The sequence below is a fragment of the Melitaea cinxia genome, chromosome 25 (assembly GCF_905220565.1).
Source record: "Melitaea cinxia chromosome 25, ilMelCinx1.1, whole genome shotgun sequence".
NCBI lineage: Eukaryota > Metazoa > Arthropoda > Insecta > Lepidoptera > Nymphalidae > Melitaea > Melitaea cinxia.
The window spans coordinates 7,830,587-7,851,263 of record NC_059418.1 but is presented as its reverse complement, the minus strand read 5'-3'; the positions used below and the strand labels follow the sequence as shown (position 1 = coordinate 7,851,263).

At 32.8% G+C, this 20,677-nt stretch overlaps 1 protein-coding gene across 1 annotated transcript; it reads left to right on the top strand.

Annotated features, from left to right (window-relative positions):
- The first annotated feature begins 10,923 nt into the window (after window positions 1–10,923).
- On the top strand, window positions 10,924–19,045 carry LOC123666096 (adenylyltransferase and sulfurtransferase MOCS3). Its single transcript, XM_045600302.1, has 10 exons — window positions 10,924–10,982; window positions 11,670–11,803; window positions 12,772–12,892; window positions 13,607–13,757; window positions 14,438–14,524; window positions 15,502–15,616; window positions 16,118–16,228; window positions 17,054–17,160; window positions 18,059–18,257; window positions 18,813–19,045. The coding sequence occupies exons 1-10, from the start codon at window positions 10,924–10,926 to the stop codon at window positions 18,983–18,985; spliced, it is 1,257 nt and encodes a 418-aa protein (XP_045456258.1). The 3' UTR covers window positions 18,986–19,045.
- Window positions 19,046–20,677: the final 1,632 nt, after the last annotated feature.

The window sequence follows — 20,677 nt, the reverse complement described above, 5'->3', positions numbered from 1 at the left end:
TTTCGTTTTTAATGCTAATTAAGAAATTCGTAATTATTAAACATTCTTTTAAGGATTAATTAATCACTGGCGACACTAATCCATACTGTCATGTATCCTGAGTCCCTGATTTCGGAGTATTTTGGTCCAAGATTTGTTTAAGTAAGTTATTTTACACTTTGTCCAAGATTTTGGTTAATGGTTTAGACTTTAGCTTATTCGTGGTTTATTCTAGAATCTATCAATCTAGATAGCCTTTGACACAAAAAATTAATAACCAAGTGTTGTGGCCAAAAAGTATAAAGTATGTTATGGTTTTATATCGTTAATAAATCATTTTATTCAGGAATTGATTAATTGCTAAGGATATTTTTGAACGTACTGTTGATAATCTGTTTAGTTTAAATAATTGAAAAATGTTATTAAGCCACTGATTTGTAATAGGTAAGATTTCTTTTCTAATTACGTGCATTATTTTTTGATTGGCACGTTTTATAAAAGTAAAAATATAAGTACCAGTATTTACTACACACATTCTAATTATAATTTGTTAAGATAAGATTGATATAATGAGCTATCCATTGCCATTTTCGATTCTTATCAAAGTACTTATATAGTCGTTTTCTATTTATTTATAAGGACTGTATCCTTTGCCTTGTTTAGTTGTTATGACAATTTAAAAAAAAAACGTTTTCTTTAAAGGCAGGAAAATATGATGTATTTTATTTTTATTATAAAAATAATAATTTTAATTTTCACAGTAGGTACAGTAATTATAGATATAGATAACATATATTTAATAACATACTCATTTCTACTACCAAAAAAAAAAATTACTTCAATTGATATCCACAAGTAATACAGCTATGTAGTAAAGAAAATAATTATTGAAATACACATTATTAGCTCAACTCAAAAAGTACTCATCAGATCTATTTTCGATTAAATAATTGTGTTTACTCACAAATGAAAAAAATCGATTTCTGTTGTTATAATTGTCTTATTATTATTATTAACTTTTACAATGACAAGTAATACGACATAAGTAGATGAAAAAAATTAACAAACGCACTAGTCGTCACTACAATTTTCGAGGGTTTCCGTCGATTTCTGTAACTGCATCATCAGATCCTGGTTTCCTTATCATGGTACCTTGGGATATCTCCTTTCCAACAAAAAAAGAATTGTCAAAATCGGTTCATAAACGACGAAGTTATCCCCGAACATACATTAAAAATATATATATAAATCTATCGAATCAGATAGTAACCTCTTCCTGAAAAAACTAGTCATTGTAATTGGTACACCCAGTAAAAAATAATAATGGAACAAATACTTAAGAAATTACAGTTGAATTGAAAACTTCCTTCTTTCTTAACAGACTTCAAAAAAAAAAGGAGGAGGTTACTCAATTTGACTGTATATATTTTTTTATTTGTTATGTTTGTTCGGGGATAACTTCATCGTTTATGAACCGACTTTGATAATTCTTTTTTTGTTGGAAAGGGGATATCCCTGGTGTGGTACCATGATAAGGAAACCAGGATCTGCTGATGGGATTCCAGAGAAATCAAGGGAAACTCTCGAAAATCCTCGAATCCATCTCGAAAATAAATTTTTACTAGGTACTGATTTTGATGATTTTTAAGTTAATCGAAAGCTGATGTTTATCATGTGGCCACATTTAAATTTAATCGAGATCTGATAACAACTTTTGGAGTAATCTTTGATAATGTATTTACTTGACTATTCTTTCGTCTACCTATGTTGTATTACTTGTCGATGTAATTGAAGTCGGTTTTTTTTTCATTTGCTTGCAAACACAATTATTTTGATTTCGGTTCATAATTTAAGAACTATGTTCATATATAAAATTTAAAAATTTACTTAAAATATTATAGAGAACAGTGTTATCGTTTCAGAGTAGTGGTAAAGCCCCTCTATGTTTTGTGTTCCAAAAATTAATAAATATTCCGTTACAGTGTATGTTGTCTGTATAAAATATAAATGTTTGTTGATGTAAATGTAGATATTAGTTGAAAAGGGCTAGATTGGTTTATCAGAGTAACATCTATATAAATAAATAAAATTGGAGTGTCTGTTTGTAATAATGTATACACGGTACATATACCAAAATAACTTTTTTTTGTCTGACTGTCTGTCTGTTTGTTTGTTTGTTCTGGATAATCTCTTAAACGACTGAACCAATTTAAATGGGACTTTCACTGGCAGATAGCTGATGTAATAAGAAGTAACTTAGGCTATTTTCATTTTAGATTTTTATTTTTATAATAGTAATAAAAGCTAAAACAATTTTTATTAATGGCAAATAGGTGACAACTTCGTACACTTCATTTATAACAAGCATTGACATAAACTTTGTACTTCATTTTATTAATAAAGAGTACAGCAACAAAGTTTCATTGTTCATTGTTTGATGAAAAAATTAAAGGGGACGTCACAAATGGAAAAGGAGTTCTTTGTGTACAACTACAGAAGATAATCATATAAAACTGGATATTGTTTATGAGTCACAGTCTAGGACTTTTTGAAATATCTGTTCGAATTGTGACGTTAAATAAAATAGTTTGTGTCAGTTGAGATAATTGATTGGAGATTACTCTTAAACAACGATCACCGTAATTATATAAAATTAAAAAATTGGAGATGTGGAATTAACGAAATCTGATTGGTCATTCAAAACACATCTCCCGTTTCGTCTTTTCTTTGCTTGGATTAATCGCTGTTATATAGTTTTCTCTGATTAATAAACTTTAGTTTATCTTAAAGGCTTTTAAACGAACTAATTCCCTTAATGATGTAAGTATATTATTTTTAATTATTACAAAGACCAAACTCGTCTTATTAGTAAACAAATATTCTCCTATCAAGGAGTTCTGGAGTTTTCTCTGTTGTAAGAATTTTAATTAATTTCTTTAGAAAACTCAACACTAACGTAATAAGTTGAAAAACAATATAGTATATACTCGTAAGTTAGGTGTTACCTGTAACATAGGCATTAAATTGCCTCCTTAAGGAACAGACAACCGTGTGTGTATTATTTAAACATATTAATTTTTCTTTTATTTATTCTACTTAGCGATAAAGTGTTTGTGTTCGACAGAATAATTAGTTTTTGATGACAGAAGTGATATTTTTTTTGTTCTTGTTTAAGATATGCATCTAAATCTGGACTAGGGACTGGACCCCACGACACAGGAATCCTAGTGTGGGGACCAGAGACATACTGTTCTTCCTGTGAATAAATATAACTGATGTAATATGTGTTAATGTAATGTACTAACGTTTGAAGAAATAAAGATTATTATTATTATTATTAAATTAGGCTACGCTTACGCTTTAGCCTTACATCCCACTGCTGGGAATAGGCCTCATTCTCCTCATCAATCTATATATAATTAATCATTATATAATTAATTAAAATAACCCGGCCGCGGATAAAATATTTAAATATAAGTCTATGTTCACATACATATAAGTCCGAAGAATAATGTGCTTAGAAAAAAATATATGAGCGAATTCATTTTAATATGTAAAAATAAAATATCAAATTCAATTGAATTACATAAATACTAAAAAAAAATCATAATGCGGTTCTTGTATCTACCTTGATGATCCAGTTGAAGGATCCATGAAATTCTGGCCAATGTTGGATAGCATTTTTTAAAGTAGGAATAGTAGTAAGTATTTTTTAAGTTATATGCTTGAATATTCATGTATACTTTATTACGTATATATAAAATAAAAATCCATATATATATGGATGCCCAGCAGTGGAATATTACAGGCAGAAGTGTATAAAATTCTTACATTGCTACCTTACTAATTTATTATTGATTTAATGGCTTTCAGAAATTTATTATTATTTTTTTTTTTATTGTGAATTTTATATATGTCGAAGACTGCATTTTTAAAACTTCTCAGACATCACATGGGCTATACAACTATGATAGGATAATTGAGCAAAATATTCTTCATAATCGTGTAACTTGTCGACGTATTGACGTCTTTACAGAAATGTTCAACGATGCTGCCATCCTCCGAATGCTGGACCAAGCTTCGGGCTCCAAATTAATTACTGTTTCCGACATATATATAGTTTCTAATGCAAATAGGCTTGTCAAGATTAATTGAGTCATTTGTATAATCTAACTAAACTGACATGGGAGGAGGGACCATAATATGACGAGCATCAGTTTTCGATTACAAAAAGAATCTTTAAGTTATAAGGTGATACATATAAAAAATAAAGTCAAATTTGGACCTACTCCTTTGTTTGAAGTCTGATAAAAAAACTTAAATAAACGTTTTTTTTAAGTATTATTAATCTAAACCTGAGATTGTCGAGTTTTCATAATATTTTTGGCTGTGTTTAGTTGGACAAATACAGTCTTTAATTTAGAGAGATGACTAAAAGGAATATTTCACAATAAATATTTGATTTTTTTTTTAATATGTAGTATTTATTTCATTTTCAGTTGATGGAAAATGTGGAGCAGTGGATCTAAGAAACTTGCCAACGACAGCAGTAAAGCATTCAAAGATATAAAGATATTTGATACATTAGAACCTAAAAAAGTTGAAACATTCGACAGTAATAATGTTAAAACTGCCTTGTTAGTTGATATTAGCGATTCAGATGTTCCAGATCCTAAGCTACTCGGATCATTTTTGGATGTCAAGAAACAAGAATTCACTCTAGTTGATCTCTTCGAGAATCTGTATGTAACTCCACATCATGTTGGAAATAAAAGTGATTTAGAAGCTAATTTACTTGATTTAGGTAATACTGATACATTAAAACTAACTAACAATGATGAGGAAACTACAAAAGATGCTAGTCTGAGTAGTGTGAAAGAGAACACGTTAAAAGACAATAAAAGATCTTTTGATGAGATATTTGACAATGCTGTTTCATCGCGTTATTCGAAATTAGATTTTAAATTTAAAGATATACATTCTAAAGATTGTGTGGATGAATTTACAATAGAAAGACCGACTCATTTGTATGGCAAACCTGTTAAAGTTCTAACCCCACCTAAATGTAATATTAATATTTCCTCTGAAGTAAAAACTACTAACATAACCGCTTTGGATGATAATTTTAATTTTGAACCAACAGTCAATAAAATAAATAATCCTTTATTGAAAGAAATAGGAACACATACAATAGAGAGAGCAAATGAGACAGTAAATAGAGAATCTGATGATATTAAAATTCTTAGACCTCCAATTAGTAATAATTTTCCTAAACCATGTTTATTGAAGTCAATTGATGTAATACCAACAGCAAAAGATACATTTAGAATTGAAAGGGATTATCGTACTTACAATAATAAAGGTGATAGTAAAGTTTTTAATACATCTAATGATGCTTACGCTGAAGTAAGCAAAGTTAATTTAAATAATGTGTATTTAACAACTGCAAAAGAAATAGTTACACCATTCGAAGCACAAGCAAAACATACAGTTAATTGTAACATTTTTAACATACCAAAAATTAAATTGGAAAGTTTTAAACAAAATGAAAATACATTTAAACGAAACGTTTTCGAACCTGATCCAGTAACGCGGTACCGCAAAGCGATCACATCATCCCTAGTTGATCTAAACAAACCACCAATCGTAATGAAAAATACGCTAATACCCGTTTTGCAAAGTATTAAAAAAGATAACAAAGTTTTTAATAAACGTCGTATAGTCAAAAAGGATAGTGAAAAAATTGGATTCACAAAAGGACCAGATATGTATGAGAAGTCAGTTGTTCTTCCTCAAATTATGCAACGATTAAGCGAGAGGAGAAAGAGTTTGGACGCCAGAAATAATGTTACAAGGAAATTAGTATTGGACAGAGGAAGAAATGAAGGTTTAGTGATGCCCAAATTATCGCCAGAAGTATTAATGGAAGACTGCAATAAGGAGAGATTGAAAGCTCTTAAACTGAGAACGGCGTTTGAGAATTTTGTTGTTTCTGGACATTTTTAAGCTTTCCAGAAAGATCTATTTCTACTTAAGGAACATTAAATAAACAAACTTTTGACTGGCCTACTTAGTAGTCAGCTTTGCCTTCCAAATTTTTGAATGTGGTAGTCTTGATGTAATATTTATACATTAATATGTACGATTTTTATTTTTGTGTTACCCACACATTAGAAATTCTAAACATTTTCATCAATTTTTGATATGATATTCAAAAATGTTTAAAATTCCTAATGTGTGGGTAACACAAAAATAAAAGTCGTAGGTACATATTAAAAATAGCATCGTGTCGTCTCCTGTCAAAGATTTTCATTGTAATATGAAACTTTGAATACCTAGTTACGGGTTTCTGTAAAGAGCTCACTATAGACGGCGCCACGGTTTGCTTAAACCGAATATAAAAATCATCATATCAAAAATTTCGATCTTGCCGGGTACATCGTTCCATAGCTTAATTGGCTAGAGCGCCGACACGGTCAGTCGGAGACGCGGGTTCGATCCCCGCTGGAGCGGTCAATTTTTGATATGATATTCAAAAATATTTATACATTACCTGGCGGACGGTGTTATATCTTGCGAATTGCGAACTGTCTAGTAACTAAAACATGCAGTTTGAAAGATCATATTTTTTCTAAAATTTTCAATTGTCTTAATTTTTTGTGCTGTAAAACCTACAAAGACTTAGACAAAAAAAAAGTTGCCAATTCGACCGAGTCGCTCTCGAGTTTTGCGCTTAGCAGAGGCATTTATTTTTATTTACATAATTTTATATTATATTATGTATATCAGCCGTCTGTTACCTAAAACAAGCATTAGATTGCCTACCTTAGGAATAGACAACTGTGTTTGTTAAATATATTTAAGTCTTATATTTTAGCGAAATAGCCTTAAAGGTATGATGTATTTAGTACTAGAATTTAACTGATTTTTAATCCAAATATATTAGAAATTAAGCTCTTATTTAGCTCATAAGGTTCTATTAATATAAGAAAACAGTAAACGGGGAATGGAATTCCAAATTATTACAAATTTTAAAAATTTGATCTCTAAATTTTTTTATATATTAATATTAGTAAAAAAATATTTTTAAATCTTATAAATATCACATATGAATCTTTTATTTATTTATTATTATATAATACATATGTATACATGTTGAAATTAAAACATCAATCTGTCTAATGTTAAGATATTTAGAGCTCGATAGTATATTGACTGAAGTCTAGTTCCTATATTCAAAAACGATTCGTCGAAATGACGCGAGTCGTGAATGAATTTGTGATAAAAAAAGTGCTTCCCACATGGAGTAATACTCAACAAGTCTGTGTCAGCTCCGATATTCGACTGGAGTTTACTCTTTTAGAACGATGTGATATTTAAAAATATATCTTTCTCTTTCTTGCAAGGTACGTCGCACTAAAACGTCACTCGGGGCTCAGCTCAGCGTTTTCCTCGTGATTTCTCAAGTGATTTCACCATATAATTTTCATACAATGGGCCTTATCGTTTCTTAAAAAGTAAACTCCAAAATCTTTTTGAAACTACCCAAGTTCCTAAACTTTCATCGTCAGTAATTATACTGGCCTACAAAAAAGGGGAAAAAATGTACCGATGACCAGACTCATTTATTTGGATGGAATTTGCGGGCCGTTTGGTTAATTTCGACTAAATTCCATGAATTGATGAAAATCGCAAAAAAATGCATTTATGTAAATTATTTTTTTGACCGAGCACATGTGTTTTTTAACCGACTTCCAAAAAAGGAGGAGGTTCTCAATTCGACTGTAATTTTTTTTTTTTTTTTTGTATGTTACATCAGAACTTTTGACCGGGTAGACCGATTTCGACAAATTTTGTTTTAATCGAAAAGTGGTGTGTGCCAATTGGTCCCATTTAAATTTATTTGAGATCTAACAACTGCTTTTTGAGTTATATCTAATAATGCGTTTTTACTTGACGCTTTTTTCGTCGACCTACGTTGTATTATACCGCATAACTTTCTACTGGATGTACCGATTTTGATAATTCTTTTTTTGTTGGAAAGAAAATATCCCTAGTTTAGTACCATGATAAGTAAACCAGGATCTGATGATGGGATCCCAGAGAAATCGAGGGAAACTCATGAAAATCCGCAATAACTTTTTACTGGGTGTACCGATTTTGATATTTTTTTTTTTGTTGGAAAGAAGATATCCCTAGTTTAGTACCATGATAAGGAAATCAGGATCTGATGATGGGATCCCAGAGAAATCGAGGGAAACTCTTGAAAATCGCAATAACTTTTTATAATTTTTAATTTAATCGAAAGCTGATGTTTGTCATGTGGTCACATATAAATTTTATTGAGATCTGATAACTACTTTTTGAGTAATCTTTGATAACGCGTAGTTGACTATTTTTTCGTCGATCTACGTTGTATTACTCGTCGATGTAATTGAAGTCGGTTTTTTTTTCGTTTGCGAGCAAACACAATTATTAAGCATGTCAATGTACTAAACACAAATTCGAAGATGGTTAAGCCAGATCTCTAAATTTGGTTTAAATAGCAAAGAAACTAAAAATCGTAAAGATGAAATGCAAGCAAAAAGTTTTCGAATTAGGTCAATTATATTCTTTTTATCTATTTCGACGGAAAACCCTCCAAATTCGGAGAAAATTGCAAAAAACCGCTAATAAAACGTAAAATAATGCAATTATACTTAGGAAATAAAACTTAATCTACGGATTCAAGTTCAGTCCATTCAAATAATAAGAAACATACTTACTTGTGGTAGTTAAAAATTTTCATTGCATTATTCCTTTTTTTTGAGATTTTTAGCTATAATAGGTGGTTTTTTTTTTTAATTTACTCACAACTAGGCTGTTCTGGGTTATCTACAGTAAATTAAGACTGTAATATTTATACTTATACTAAATTTGTGAATGAACCAAACTTGTGGTAAAGATTATAAGTATATTCAAAAATTATTAATGTGATATTCTAATAAATGTATTACTTTTTGGTATTATTTTTATTTATCTTTTTCTACAATATAATCAGCAAATCACGTTTTCTTAAAGAAACTTTCTGTAGAAACAGTTTTTTTGCTACAAAATTCTATGAGTTTTTAGCAGCGCATGGTCCGTTCGTAAGCGATCCCATAGACTCCTGCAACACCAGAAGCATTACAAGCACGTTAACGACTCTAACCCGCTACCCACCGACAGAGCTGTGGCTACCTTTGTCACCAAAGGATCACAGTATTACTTTGAAGCAAAGCAGTATTATATAGCCGTGATTTTCATTCTTCTATAAGATACAGGTACCTTAGCTAGCAGTCGGACTGCTCCAAGATTTAAGCAAGATATTCCCTGTTGCTCCCTACCTCAATGAAAAGTGTAACAGTTTGATTAACATAACATGTGGAAGGATTTTTTGACAACAAGTAAGTTTAAATAACTTTGTAAAAGCAGAGGTCAAAATATGCACATTTATATTGACTTAAAAAAATAAAAATATAACTTTTGGAATGTTGTAGTTTCAAAACAGACTGCAAATAGAAATATCTAATACAGTGAAGCTAAAAAAACAAAAACAAAAATTTCTATCGATTGTATACTAGTAAACGAGCGATTTTTGTATATATATATATATATATATATATATATATATATATATATATATATATATATATATATATATATATATATATATATATATATAATCTGAATCTCGGAAACGGCTCCAACGATTTTCATGAAATTCGCTAAATAATAGCTATATAGCTAGGCTAGCTTTACAAAAATGACTACAATATTGTTAGAATACGAAGGTAAAATAAATGTTGTAATAGCTCAGGTGGGAAATCGGCCGGTCGGGATCGACCGAGAAGACTACGGTTCAAAACCTTTATGTCTCCATTATTTATACCTTTTTTTTCTAATTGCACTCATGATTTTTTTATATAAATAACCAATTCATATTTTTTATTATTATGTCGGTAAAATCAGAAAACATTATTCATATTTTATCAATTTGTAATTCGCATTTAATTAATATCGATTACTACTAATATACTAAAAATACCGAGCTAAGCTCGGTCACCCAGGTACATAACTTATTAATGGTCAGATTTATTTATAACAGGAATCGTCGATATGAGTACTTAGCTTACTGTGTTAGATCTATCACTAACCTATTTATCTTCAAAATAAGATGAAAAGTATTTATGTTACATTTCAATTTTTTCTGATAAAAAAAAAATTATATCGAGATATTAGATTTATATTATCCTAAGTTGTGGATGTATAATTTTGCACTTTTGCTTACTTCATAGTGTAGCAGATAAAAAAAGTATCACAATTCTCATATGTTTTTGACAGACACTTTGTAAACAAAACGGATTTTGTACATTCTTATAGAATTTGATTCCAATATAATAATTGTGTTTCAGTTAATCATGGATACAATAAATCGTCTTGAGAAAGAAATATTAGTTTTGAGAGAAACATTGCAACTTAAGGAGAAAGAACTTTCTGTGATCACGAGCGAGTTAGCACCGGTATGATTATATTAGTGTTTTGACTAAATAAGTGGTAATGTATTTTAAATTAAAGTAAACAAAAGTAATACCTATATAAGACATAGAATTCCTTTCGAGATAAAACTATTATTTTTTACGATTTTTTTTTGCAAAGTTAAATACCTATTTAATCAATTTGAACTTATTAAATTTACTATCAACGTACTCTATCTAAAAGACTCTTTTCCAAGTCTAAGTGTCCTGTAATGCATTTTATATCTGATTTTTCTTAGTGGGTTTCTTATACTTTTAAAATGGCATCACTTCAATTAAATTTTAAATATACTACATTTATAGTTTGTCAGGGATGTCAATGAGTTTTTTTTAATTACAGATTATTTCATCAATAAAACAAACGAAAAATGTTGAACAAAATAAAAGTATGAAAAGTGATACCGGCGTTATGATAGGAGAGAAATTACCAAAGTGGGCCATCGAAAGGTAAAAAGTTATTAGTGAACAGAAAATATCATCCATACTTCACTTATCATGACATGACTTCTTTAAACTGAGGTAGTGCCTCGACCTTACAGAGGATCACCGCTAAATTATACTGCTTTCAGACAGTGCTGTGTTCTTGTTGGTAAGTAAGGTGACCAGAGCTCCTAGGGGGAATTGGGGATAGGGTTGGCAACATGCTTGAGATGCTTGTAGTGTTGCAGGTATCTATAAGCTACGCTGATTGCTTACCTTACCTTATAGTTATATAAAAAAAAGTACTATTTCAAAAACCTAAATTACATGTACAAATAAAAATAATTTGATTTCTTTCAATAATGTATAACATAAATATCTGTAACATAAACGGTTATCTGTTAGATAAGCAAACTTATGTTTATGTTATTATCAATAAACTATTTTGTATTTTGTATTTTTGTATATGTATTAGTTGATTGAAATGGTAATTTTTTAAATGACTTCAAAAAAGGGGGATGTTCTCAATTCTATTGTTTTTTTTTTTATGTATGTAACCTCAGAACTTTTGACTGGGTGGACCGATTTTGATGTTCTTTTTTTAAATCGAAATGTGGTGCATGTCATGTGGGTCCCATTTAAATTTAATTGAGATCAAACAAGTACTTTTTTTTACTAAGCTGTAAGCTAAGTGTATATGTAACAATATTACAGATACAGCCGGCAAATCTTACTACCGGATATAGGAGTGAAAGGGCAGGAGAAATTAATGGATGCAAAGGTTTTAATAGTAGGGGCTGGAGGCTTGGGGTGCCCGTCTTCTGTGTACCTCGCTGGCGCTGGTGTGGGTAATTATTATTTTATTATATTTCCAGTTATTTGTGATCACATATGTTAAAGTTGTACATGCTGTGTGGTTACGGCAGTAAAGAATATAGCCATCCCCTCTCTTCCCGTGGGTGTCGTAAGGGGCGACTAAGGGATAACACAGTTCCACTACCACCTTGGAACTTATAAAGCCGACCGATGGCGGGATAGCCATCCAACTGCTGGCTTTGAAATCTACTGCCAGAAGACGGGCAGCATCGTCTTCGGTGCGACAAAGCCAGACCTGCAGTCACCAACCCGCCTGCCCAGCGTGGTGACTATGGGTAATATATATGAGTTCACGCCATTGTTGGCGCGAACTTGTGGAGACCTAGGTCCAGCAGTGGACTGAGATAGGCTGATGAAAGTTGTGCAGGACCATTGTTGGATCTTAATAAGTAATTTTGCATATACACTGTTTTGAATTGTAAATCTCTACTATGATGTAGGAAATAAAAGGCGTTTTTATTTTTTACTTTTTTATTTTTGAAGTTATACTTCTTTTGGCATGTTAGAGAAAAATGATGTTAGTAAATTTTTACGATGTGCGCGCACACCGTCACAAACAAATTGACACCTAAAGTTAGCTAGTCAACGAAGAAGAAGTTAGCAACGCGAAGTTAGCTGGCCAGTGAAGTATAACTTCTAACATGCGTACATAAGTACACATACACTTTTTTATTTCTATGTATTTATTTAATGTAATACAGGGCTGTATTTTAGATTGCATATCAGGGGCTAAAGATAATATGGAGTTATAGATTAAAGCTTTCTAATTATGTTATCTCAATAAATTACTTTTTTAAAAAAAAATTTAAAAGTATATCTACAATAGTCATTTAGAATTTTTTTATTGAAAATGAATTCTGTTTTCTTCAATCGAAAAACAAGTTTAGAAATAGGTACAATCATACTATCTTTTTCATTTCTATTCTATTATCTGTCTTAGGAGAAATAGGCATCGTGGACTATGACACAGTAGACGTGACGAACATACACCGTCAGATATTGCATGGTGAAAGTGATCAGAACATTAGTAAAGTGGAGTCCGCTGCGAATAGCTTGAGAAGGTATTATATATTTTTTTTGTATTTCAGACATTTTTTTTTGTCCTCTTGCACTTCTGTACCCCGCGATAAAACCATCATTCACTTCCATGGATAAACTGGTAGAGGTCGCTTTTAGAGATAAGTTCGCCCATGCCATTGTACTAATATTTTTAACCGACTTCCAAAAAAGGAGGGGGTTCACAATTCGATTGTATTTTTTTAAATGTATGTTACATCAGAACTTTTGAATGAGTTTTGCGTGTCGTGGTTGTGGTTTCCATTAAAATTTGATTGAGATTACTTATTGAGTAATTTTATTTTTATTTATTTTATTTATTCATAAGTCAACACCAACAAGTAGTACAACAACAAATACAAAATTAATAAAGTTAACATCGGTATCTAGATAATTGCCTCCTTTTTTACAGGTGTTCCTGTAATGTGTGCAATCTTTTATAACGCGTTTTTATTTGACTATTTTTTCGTCTACCTACGTTGTATTACTTGTCGATGTAATTGAAGTCGTTTTATTTTTAGTTTGCGAGTTTGCTCAGTTTATTAGAACTCAGTTCAACAAAAGACAGTACAATTTCTCGATAGCACTCTTAATCGACAGCTCCCAAAATTTCTACGAACACATTTTCATATCACAGGGGGGTATCCCCATGACGTTAGTTACACAATTGTACTATTTTGTCCTCTTATACAGACACTAAAAAATATTTTCTATTTCAGTATAAACTCAACGATAAAAGTGGTTCCGTACAATATGGAGTTGACTCCTTCGAACGCTCTGGAACTGGCTGCAAAGTACGACATTATCCTCGACTGCACAGACAATGTACCCACGAGATATATGTTGAACGACGTCAGCGTGTTGAATAAGGTAGTTAAAGCCCACAGCTGGGCGTGGGCTTTTACTATAAATTGCCGTACAAATCGTAGTTTTGTGGAATTTTCTCCTTAAGACTAAACTTCGGTCACTAACCCGCCTGCCCAGCGTGGTGACTATGGACAAAACACATGAGTTCACTCCATTTTTGGCGTGAACTTGTCGAGGCCTGTGTCCAGCAGTGGACTGTATTAGGCTGAAGTGATGATGATGACTCCTTAAGAATTAATATTACCGTCGTGTGTACGTTAGCGTCGTGACAATGACAGAGTCATCTGAGTTTACAGTTGAATTGTTTATTGGCTGTGTTAAAATGCACTACAATCTTCTACTAACGTTCCTCTATAAGAATCGAAGGAATTTAAAAAAAAAAGGAATTAAAAAAAATGGGGAGGGGGCGATTTTTTTTCGTGCCGAAAAAACATTTTTTTGTACAACAAAAAAGTGGTTGTCACTAATATCAACTACTAACCAATATCTCTTAAACAAATCCAAAAAATTTCATTTTTTCCAAAGTCGAGTGCCAAGTTCACACAGCCACGTTATTTATAGCCAGTTTTCCCATGTCTTAATTTTTTTTTAAACGTTTCGTATATGGTATGTCTTCACGTGTCTCTATATCGCCTTAAACGGAAGGATGCCAGTTTAATAATACGTTGTATACGTGATTTCAGATGCCCCTGATATCCGGCAGTGCGTTGAAAATGGAAGGGCAGCTCACTGTATACGGATACAGAGCGGAGAGGAATCCGAATGAAAAGGTATGTTTCATTTATAGTTTTTTTTTTTTTTTTTTTTTTTTTTTATGTAAATATCCACGGGCTTATAATGCCCGTACTTTTGTCATTCCATATTTTTTTAATTTATTTATTTAAACAGGCATCGGTACTTCACTGCATCTTTAGATAACTTAATAGCTAGCCTTAGAATCTCTAAAAATTGACGCGAGTCCACTGATCAAGACTATTCTACATATATTTTTTTTTATAGTTATTATATTTATTATAATTTATAATTTAACACACACAGCGACATTTATTATGTTTAGAAAATAATTGAAATTACTTAACACGTGACTGGTAAGCGACGACCGCTCTTGTGTCGAAGCACTGATGGTCGCAGATTCGATTCCCGCACGGAGCTGAAATTTATGTTTGCAAAAATATTTTTTTCCAATCTGGTTGTTAGTCTTTGTTGTTCTCCCCACCGTGCTTCGGAGAGCACGTTAAGCTGTTGGTCCCGGTTGTCTTAATGTACAGCTGATAGCGATCGTTACTCATAGTTGAAGATATATCCGTCAACCCGCAGTTGAGCAGCGTGGTGGATTAAGCTCGTATCCTTTTCCTACACGGAGAAAGAGGCCTATGCCCAACAGTGTGATATTACAGGCTGATATGTATGCACTAAAATCGCTGTAATTTTCATCAAAGCCAATTTAGTACATAGATATAGGACAGGTATAAAAAAAAAAAAAATACATTCCTCGATGACTTATAAAGTATGATTCAATTATGTATTAGGTGGTAACTTCACTTTTATAATTTCAATTTGTAAAATGACGATTCGAAAGTGCCTTTAAAGCCTATTTGAATCAAGTTATTTGTGATATTGTTTCGATGGAAGTATAGATTGTATGAAAGCTGGACAAAAAAAGCTATTAATACGTCGATCACACACACTATCTACGTAACTTTTAGCACACACAGCGACACAAAAGTCACACCATTACATTCCTCAGGACAGTACGTACAGAGGCTCGTGCTACAGATGTGTATTCCCGACCCCGCCCCCCGCGGCCGCGGTCGGTAGCTGTTCCACTACCGGGGTCGCCGGCCCGGTGCCCGGGGCTATAGGTGAGCCCAATCTTACCTTTCTTTACATACAACTAGGTCGGCAAACAAACGTACGGCTCACCTGATGGTAAGCTATTACGGAAGCCTGTTAGTGTGTAGGGTGACCAAAGCTTCCGGGGAATTGGGGATAGGGTCGGCAACGCATGCGATGCTTCTGGTGTTGCAGGCGTCTATCAGCTACGGTGATACGCTTACCATCAGGTGAGACGTACGCTTGTTTGACTGCCTAGTTGCATAAATCAAAGCCTATCTTCGCCTCCAGCAGTCCTGTTATGTCCAGGAGTTCACATTACACAGGAATACTAAATTACTTGAAAGCAGTATTATTTAGCTGTGATCTCCTGTAAGGTCGAGGTACATCCCCAGTCGGGCTGCTATATTTTTGGCCGGATATTCCTACTACCCCAGTCGGGCTGCTCCATATTTCGAGCAGGTTAGGTTTAGGTCCTGCTGTGTCCTACATTAGAAAGTGTTAAAAATGGACTAAATGCTCTATTTCAGGCACCCTACAAGCGCTAGAAGCTATCAAACTGATCGTAGGAAAGACACACGACAGCCTGCTAGTAGGCCGGATGCTGCTGTTCGACGGTGAAGACATGTCCTTTAGGAATGGTACGTAATGTTGTTTATTTAAGCAAAATAAATAAATAAATAAATATCTTTAACACACACACGGTTGTCTGTTCCTAAAGTAAGCAACTTAATGCCTGTGTTTTAGGTAACAGTTGATTGATACAGCCACATTATTTTTTTGTCGATAAACATACGTACATATAAATAAATAATACACACACACACACACACACACACATATATATATATATATATATATGTGTGGCTACGGCACTAAAGAATTTAGCCACCCCCTCTCTTCCCGTGGGTGTCGTAAGAGGCGACTAAGGGATAACTCGGTTCCACAACCACCTTGGAACTTAAGAAGCCGACCGGTGGCGGGATAACCATCCAACTGCTGGCTTTGAAATACACAGGCCGAAGACGGGCAGCAGCGTCTTCGGTGCGACAAAGTCAGTACTGCGGTCACCAACCCGCCTGCCCAGCGTGGTGACTATGGGCAAAACACATGAGTTCACGTTATTTTTGGCGTAAACTTGTGGAGGCCTATGTCCAGCAGTGGACTGTATAGGCTGTAATGATATATATATTACACCCAGACTCGGGGTGGACTCGAACCCACAGACCCTGGAGCAGAAAGTAACTAAAAACTGTACCAACGGGCTAGTCAACATTAAAATTTTATAATAAATATAATTTATATTCAATGATATCTAGTATGTAGTCTCAAGTTACTAACAGGCACGGTCGCCATTTTGGTGACGTCGAGTCGTGGGACTGAAGACTTTTACTTCAGCCGTGTGGTCTGAAGCCCACTCGTTTTTTTTCTTTCTTTTTATGTTATAATAATGTTTTCGCTTTCAGTAAAACTCCGCGGTCGCAATCCTGAATGCGACATATGTTCAGAGAATCCTAAAATAACGAAGTTACTTGACTATGAAGTGGTGTGTCGGATGCAGTCAAAGGAAAAGGTATTTGTATTGATAAAAAAATATTCTTGTGTTTCTGTAATGAGTAAGGTGACTAGAGATCCTTGGGGATGGGGCGTAGTTGGAAATGCGCTTGCGATACTTCTGGTGTTGCAGGCGTCTATAAGCTACGGTCATCGCTTACCATCAGGTGAGCTGTACGCTGTTTGCTGACCTAGTCGTATGAAAAAATATATATCATATACTGTCTGACCCGATGATATTGTTCTATCTTGGGAACTAAGAAACACGTGAAGTTAAAATGGTTGTTACTTTTTTTCTGAAATTTTACAATGTTTCTCGCCATTTTATATTATTAATTTTTTTACTCCGTTACCCTATAGAAAAATCTCATAAAACATGGACAAATGTAGACCAAATTCTCATATGAATGAAGAAACTTCTACAAAGTATGAGACAAAAAAAATTGTGTTAGTTGAATTGATCCGGCCGTCTTGAGCTTTTTGGAGCTACTTAAAGAGTCCCGGATTATGATGTACATATTTTGAATAAGATATAAAGGAGATATAGGAATATTATAAAGAATTTTTTTTTTCAATTGTCTATACTAATAAAAAGGAACTACTGATTCAATGTGAAAAAATATTTTTGTGTTAATAACAATAATAATATAAAAAGGAAAGCCCTCCTTTTTATATAATCGCTTCAGCCTATCGCAGTCCACTGCTGGTTATAGGCTTCCCCAAGTTAGCGGTATATATCCCAGTTTTCCGCAATCCTCACGCAGCCACCATCGGCAATCTTACATTGATCGTCGGTCCAGGCTATATGAATTTTATCGATATTATAAGTTTCTCTACCAGTGTACTGTGTTATCACTGACTGGCACACACCAAAAAATAGATCAGCCTAAACCATGCAATAATATTTTTATGTACAGGATTTAAACCTCCACATCCTACCACCTAAGAACCGTATATCAGCCACACAGCTAGCCGACACGCTTAGACAGACAAACAAACACCTATTAGTCGATGTCCGGAGCGAGTCAGAGTTCGACATGTGTAAACTAGATGGCGCTGTCAACTATCCGCTTGAAAAGTTACATCGGAACAATCTGGATGAGCTTTTGAGGCAAATAAGGGATTGCTGTCATCAAGGTTAGTATTGACTGTGTTAAAAAACATGTAATATCATTTTATTTGTCATTAAACAAACAAAAAACGACTTTAAATGCGCTATATTAAGGCAAATTTTTCAGTTTTCGAATGAAAAGGTGATTCAATTTGGATACATATTTGTTTTATCTGTGAGTTGTCTGTCAACACAGTTTCTGTTATTTAAACAATTAAAATGAGAACGTTTAGAGGTAATTTTTCATATTTAGTTTAATAATAAAAATGTCAAGCCTATTTTTCAGTTCTAGTAAAATTTACAGTATTTAATTCCTCATTAACCTTCTATTTTTATTCGTAAATATAACAAAATTGCTATAATCCTTAATAACAGTCACTAAAACTATTGCCAAATTATGAGTTTTTAAATTTACAAATACAGTCGTCTGAAGAATTTTCTAGAAATCACCTTTCTTATAAATATTTTCCTTGTATTCATAAATATAACAAAATCGAGGTCACGAGAACTACCACTATACACGTAAGTTAAGTTTATAAAAAATTCATATATTTTTTAATCACAAAATTTTATTTCAGTAACATTCATATGCAGAAGAGGCAACGATTCTCAAATCGCAGCTAAGAAGGTTCTAGATCTTCTAGAAGATGAACACAAAGAGAAGATAACAGATCTGACGGGAGGATTACACGCTTGGTCGAAATACGTGGACGGGGAGTTCCCTGTATACTAGTGATGCCATCTATTGGCGGTTTTTGTTATTTGTGCAATAAATTTCCTTTCTGTTTGGTTATTGAAGTTAAACTTCTTTGGGCGTATGAGGGTAAAATTTATACGGTTGAAACGCAATAGTAATAATATTAGCGTCACAAAGATGTGCAACGTTTTTATCGAACAACAGAGCCACCTAGTGTGTACTATGGAAACTACAAAGGTGGTTGTTGTTGTTGTACATTAATATCGATAGTATTTCATTGCAAACTAACTAGATGGCGCTGATTCGGAAATCTAAAGCTTTAGATTTGTATAAATATAAACGAAACTTAACAATTAGTTTGCCAAAGAAGTTTCACTTCTGACATGTGTACTTTGTACGCACGCACTTTTTTTTAAATTTACTTTTCGTTAAATCAATGTATGATTTAATATTTTTTTAAAGATGTTTGTACATTTTTTGTTCTTATTGTTCTTTTTTCAATTGATTTTATCAGTACAGACATGTTAAAATATTGTTTGTATGTAGTAATAATGTGGAAATTACAGGTAACAAAACAATACTATACAACTATATGCAAATATAAGCAAGCGAGATCTATTAAATTATATCAAATATACTTACTATTTGTATGCGTTTGATCGCATTTTTATTCGTAAGATAGTATTATAAGTAACCGATAAAAACAGCAGGAGGTAGAATAGGCCATTGTGACCTGTTTCACCTCAATTCATAAATTACAAGTTTTTAATTCATATTTGGGAATACAATTATGTATTCCCAAATAAATGCAGTAGAATTCGATGTTGAAAAAGAATAATACATCAAAAAAATTTATCTGTTGGATACCGTTATCTGTCAAATAGCGTTATCCACAACTGGTGAAACAGGCCCTTAGACATTTAATGTGGTCCGTATATTATATAAATATATAATCATAGACAATTGAATAAAGAGAGAGTTGAGAAAGGAATATATCCGCCAAAAAGGCAGCAGTGTGGATGTAGCTTTGACCCTTTTACATAAAGTGAGAGACCTAATCGCACTCAGGGACGTTTAATGATTAATTAAACGATTACTAAGTACAGTTTTTTTTTTTTAAATATATAGACTAGCGCTTGACAGCGATCTCACCTGAAGGCAAGTGAAGATGCAGCCTAAGGTAGTGCGCGCTTGCCTAGAAGATGCCTATTCACTCTTGATTTAAAGATACCCAAGTTATAGTTCGTTGGAAAAACGGAAGCCGGAAGGGCATTCCAAATTTTTGCGGTGCGTATTAGGAACGAGGAAGCAAATCGTTTAGTGCGAGAGATATAACATATTTGACTCTCAGAGTTAGGTAATGATTCGTTATAGGGTCTAATCATTCATTACCTTTAAATATTTCTGGACCCTTACTTGGTAATTGGAGGTTTTGACGTTTCGAAAGTGAGGTTAGCTTGTTATGTTGTTTTCTAATCTTATTTTAATTAAGTTAATCTAATAAATAAATAAATTATAAACAAGTGTGATGTCTGATTTAAAAGATTTTGTGGAGTTTGAATTATGCAAGAAGGTTCAGAGAAATAGGACCAAGACTGTATTTACGCGACTATTTAGATTCTTTTACGAAATACTCCGCATCTGAATTTTATTTTCTTATTTTTATTTTTTTATGTCACTAGGTCGGCAAACAAGCGTACGGCTCGCCTGATGGTAAGCGATTACCGT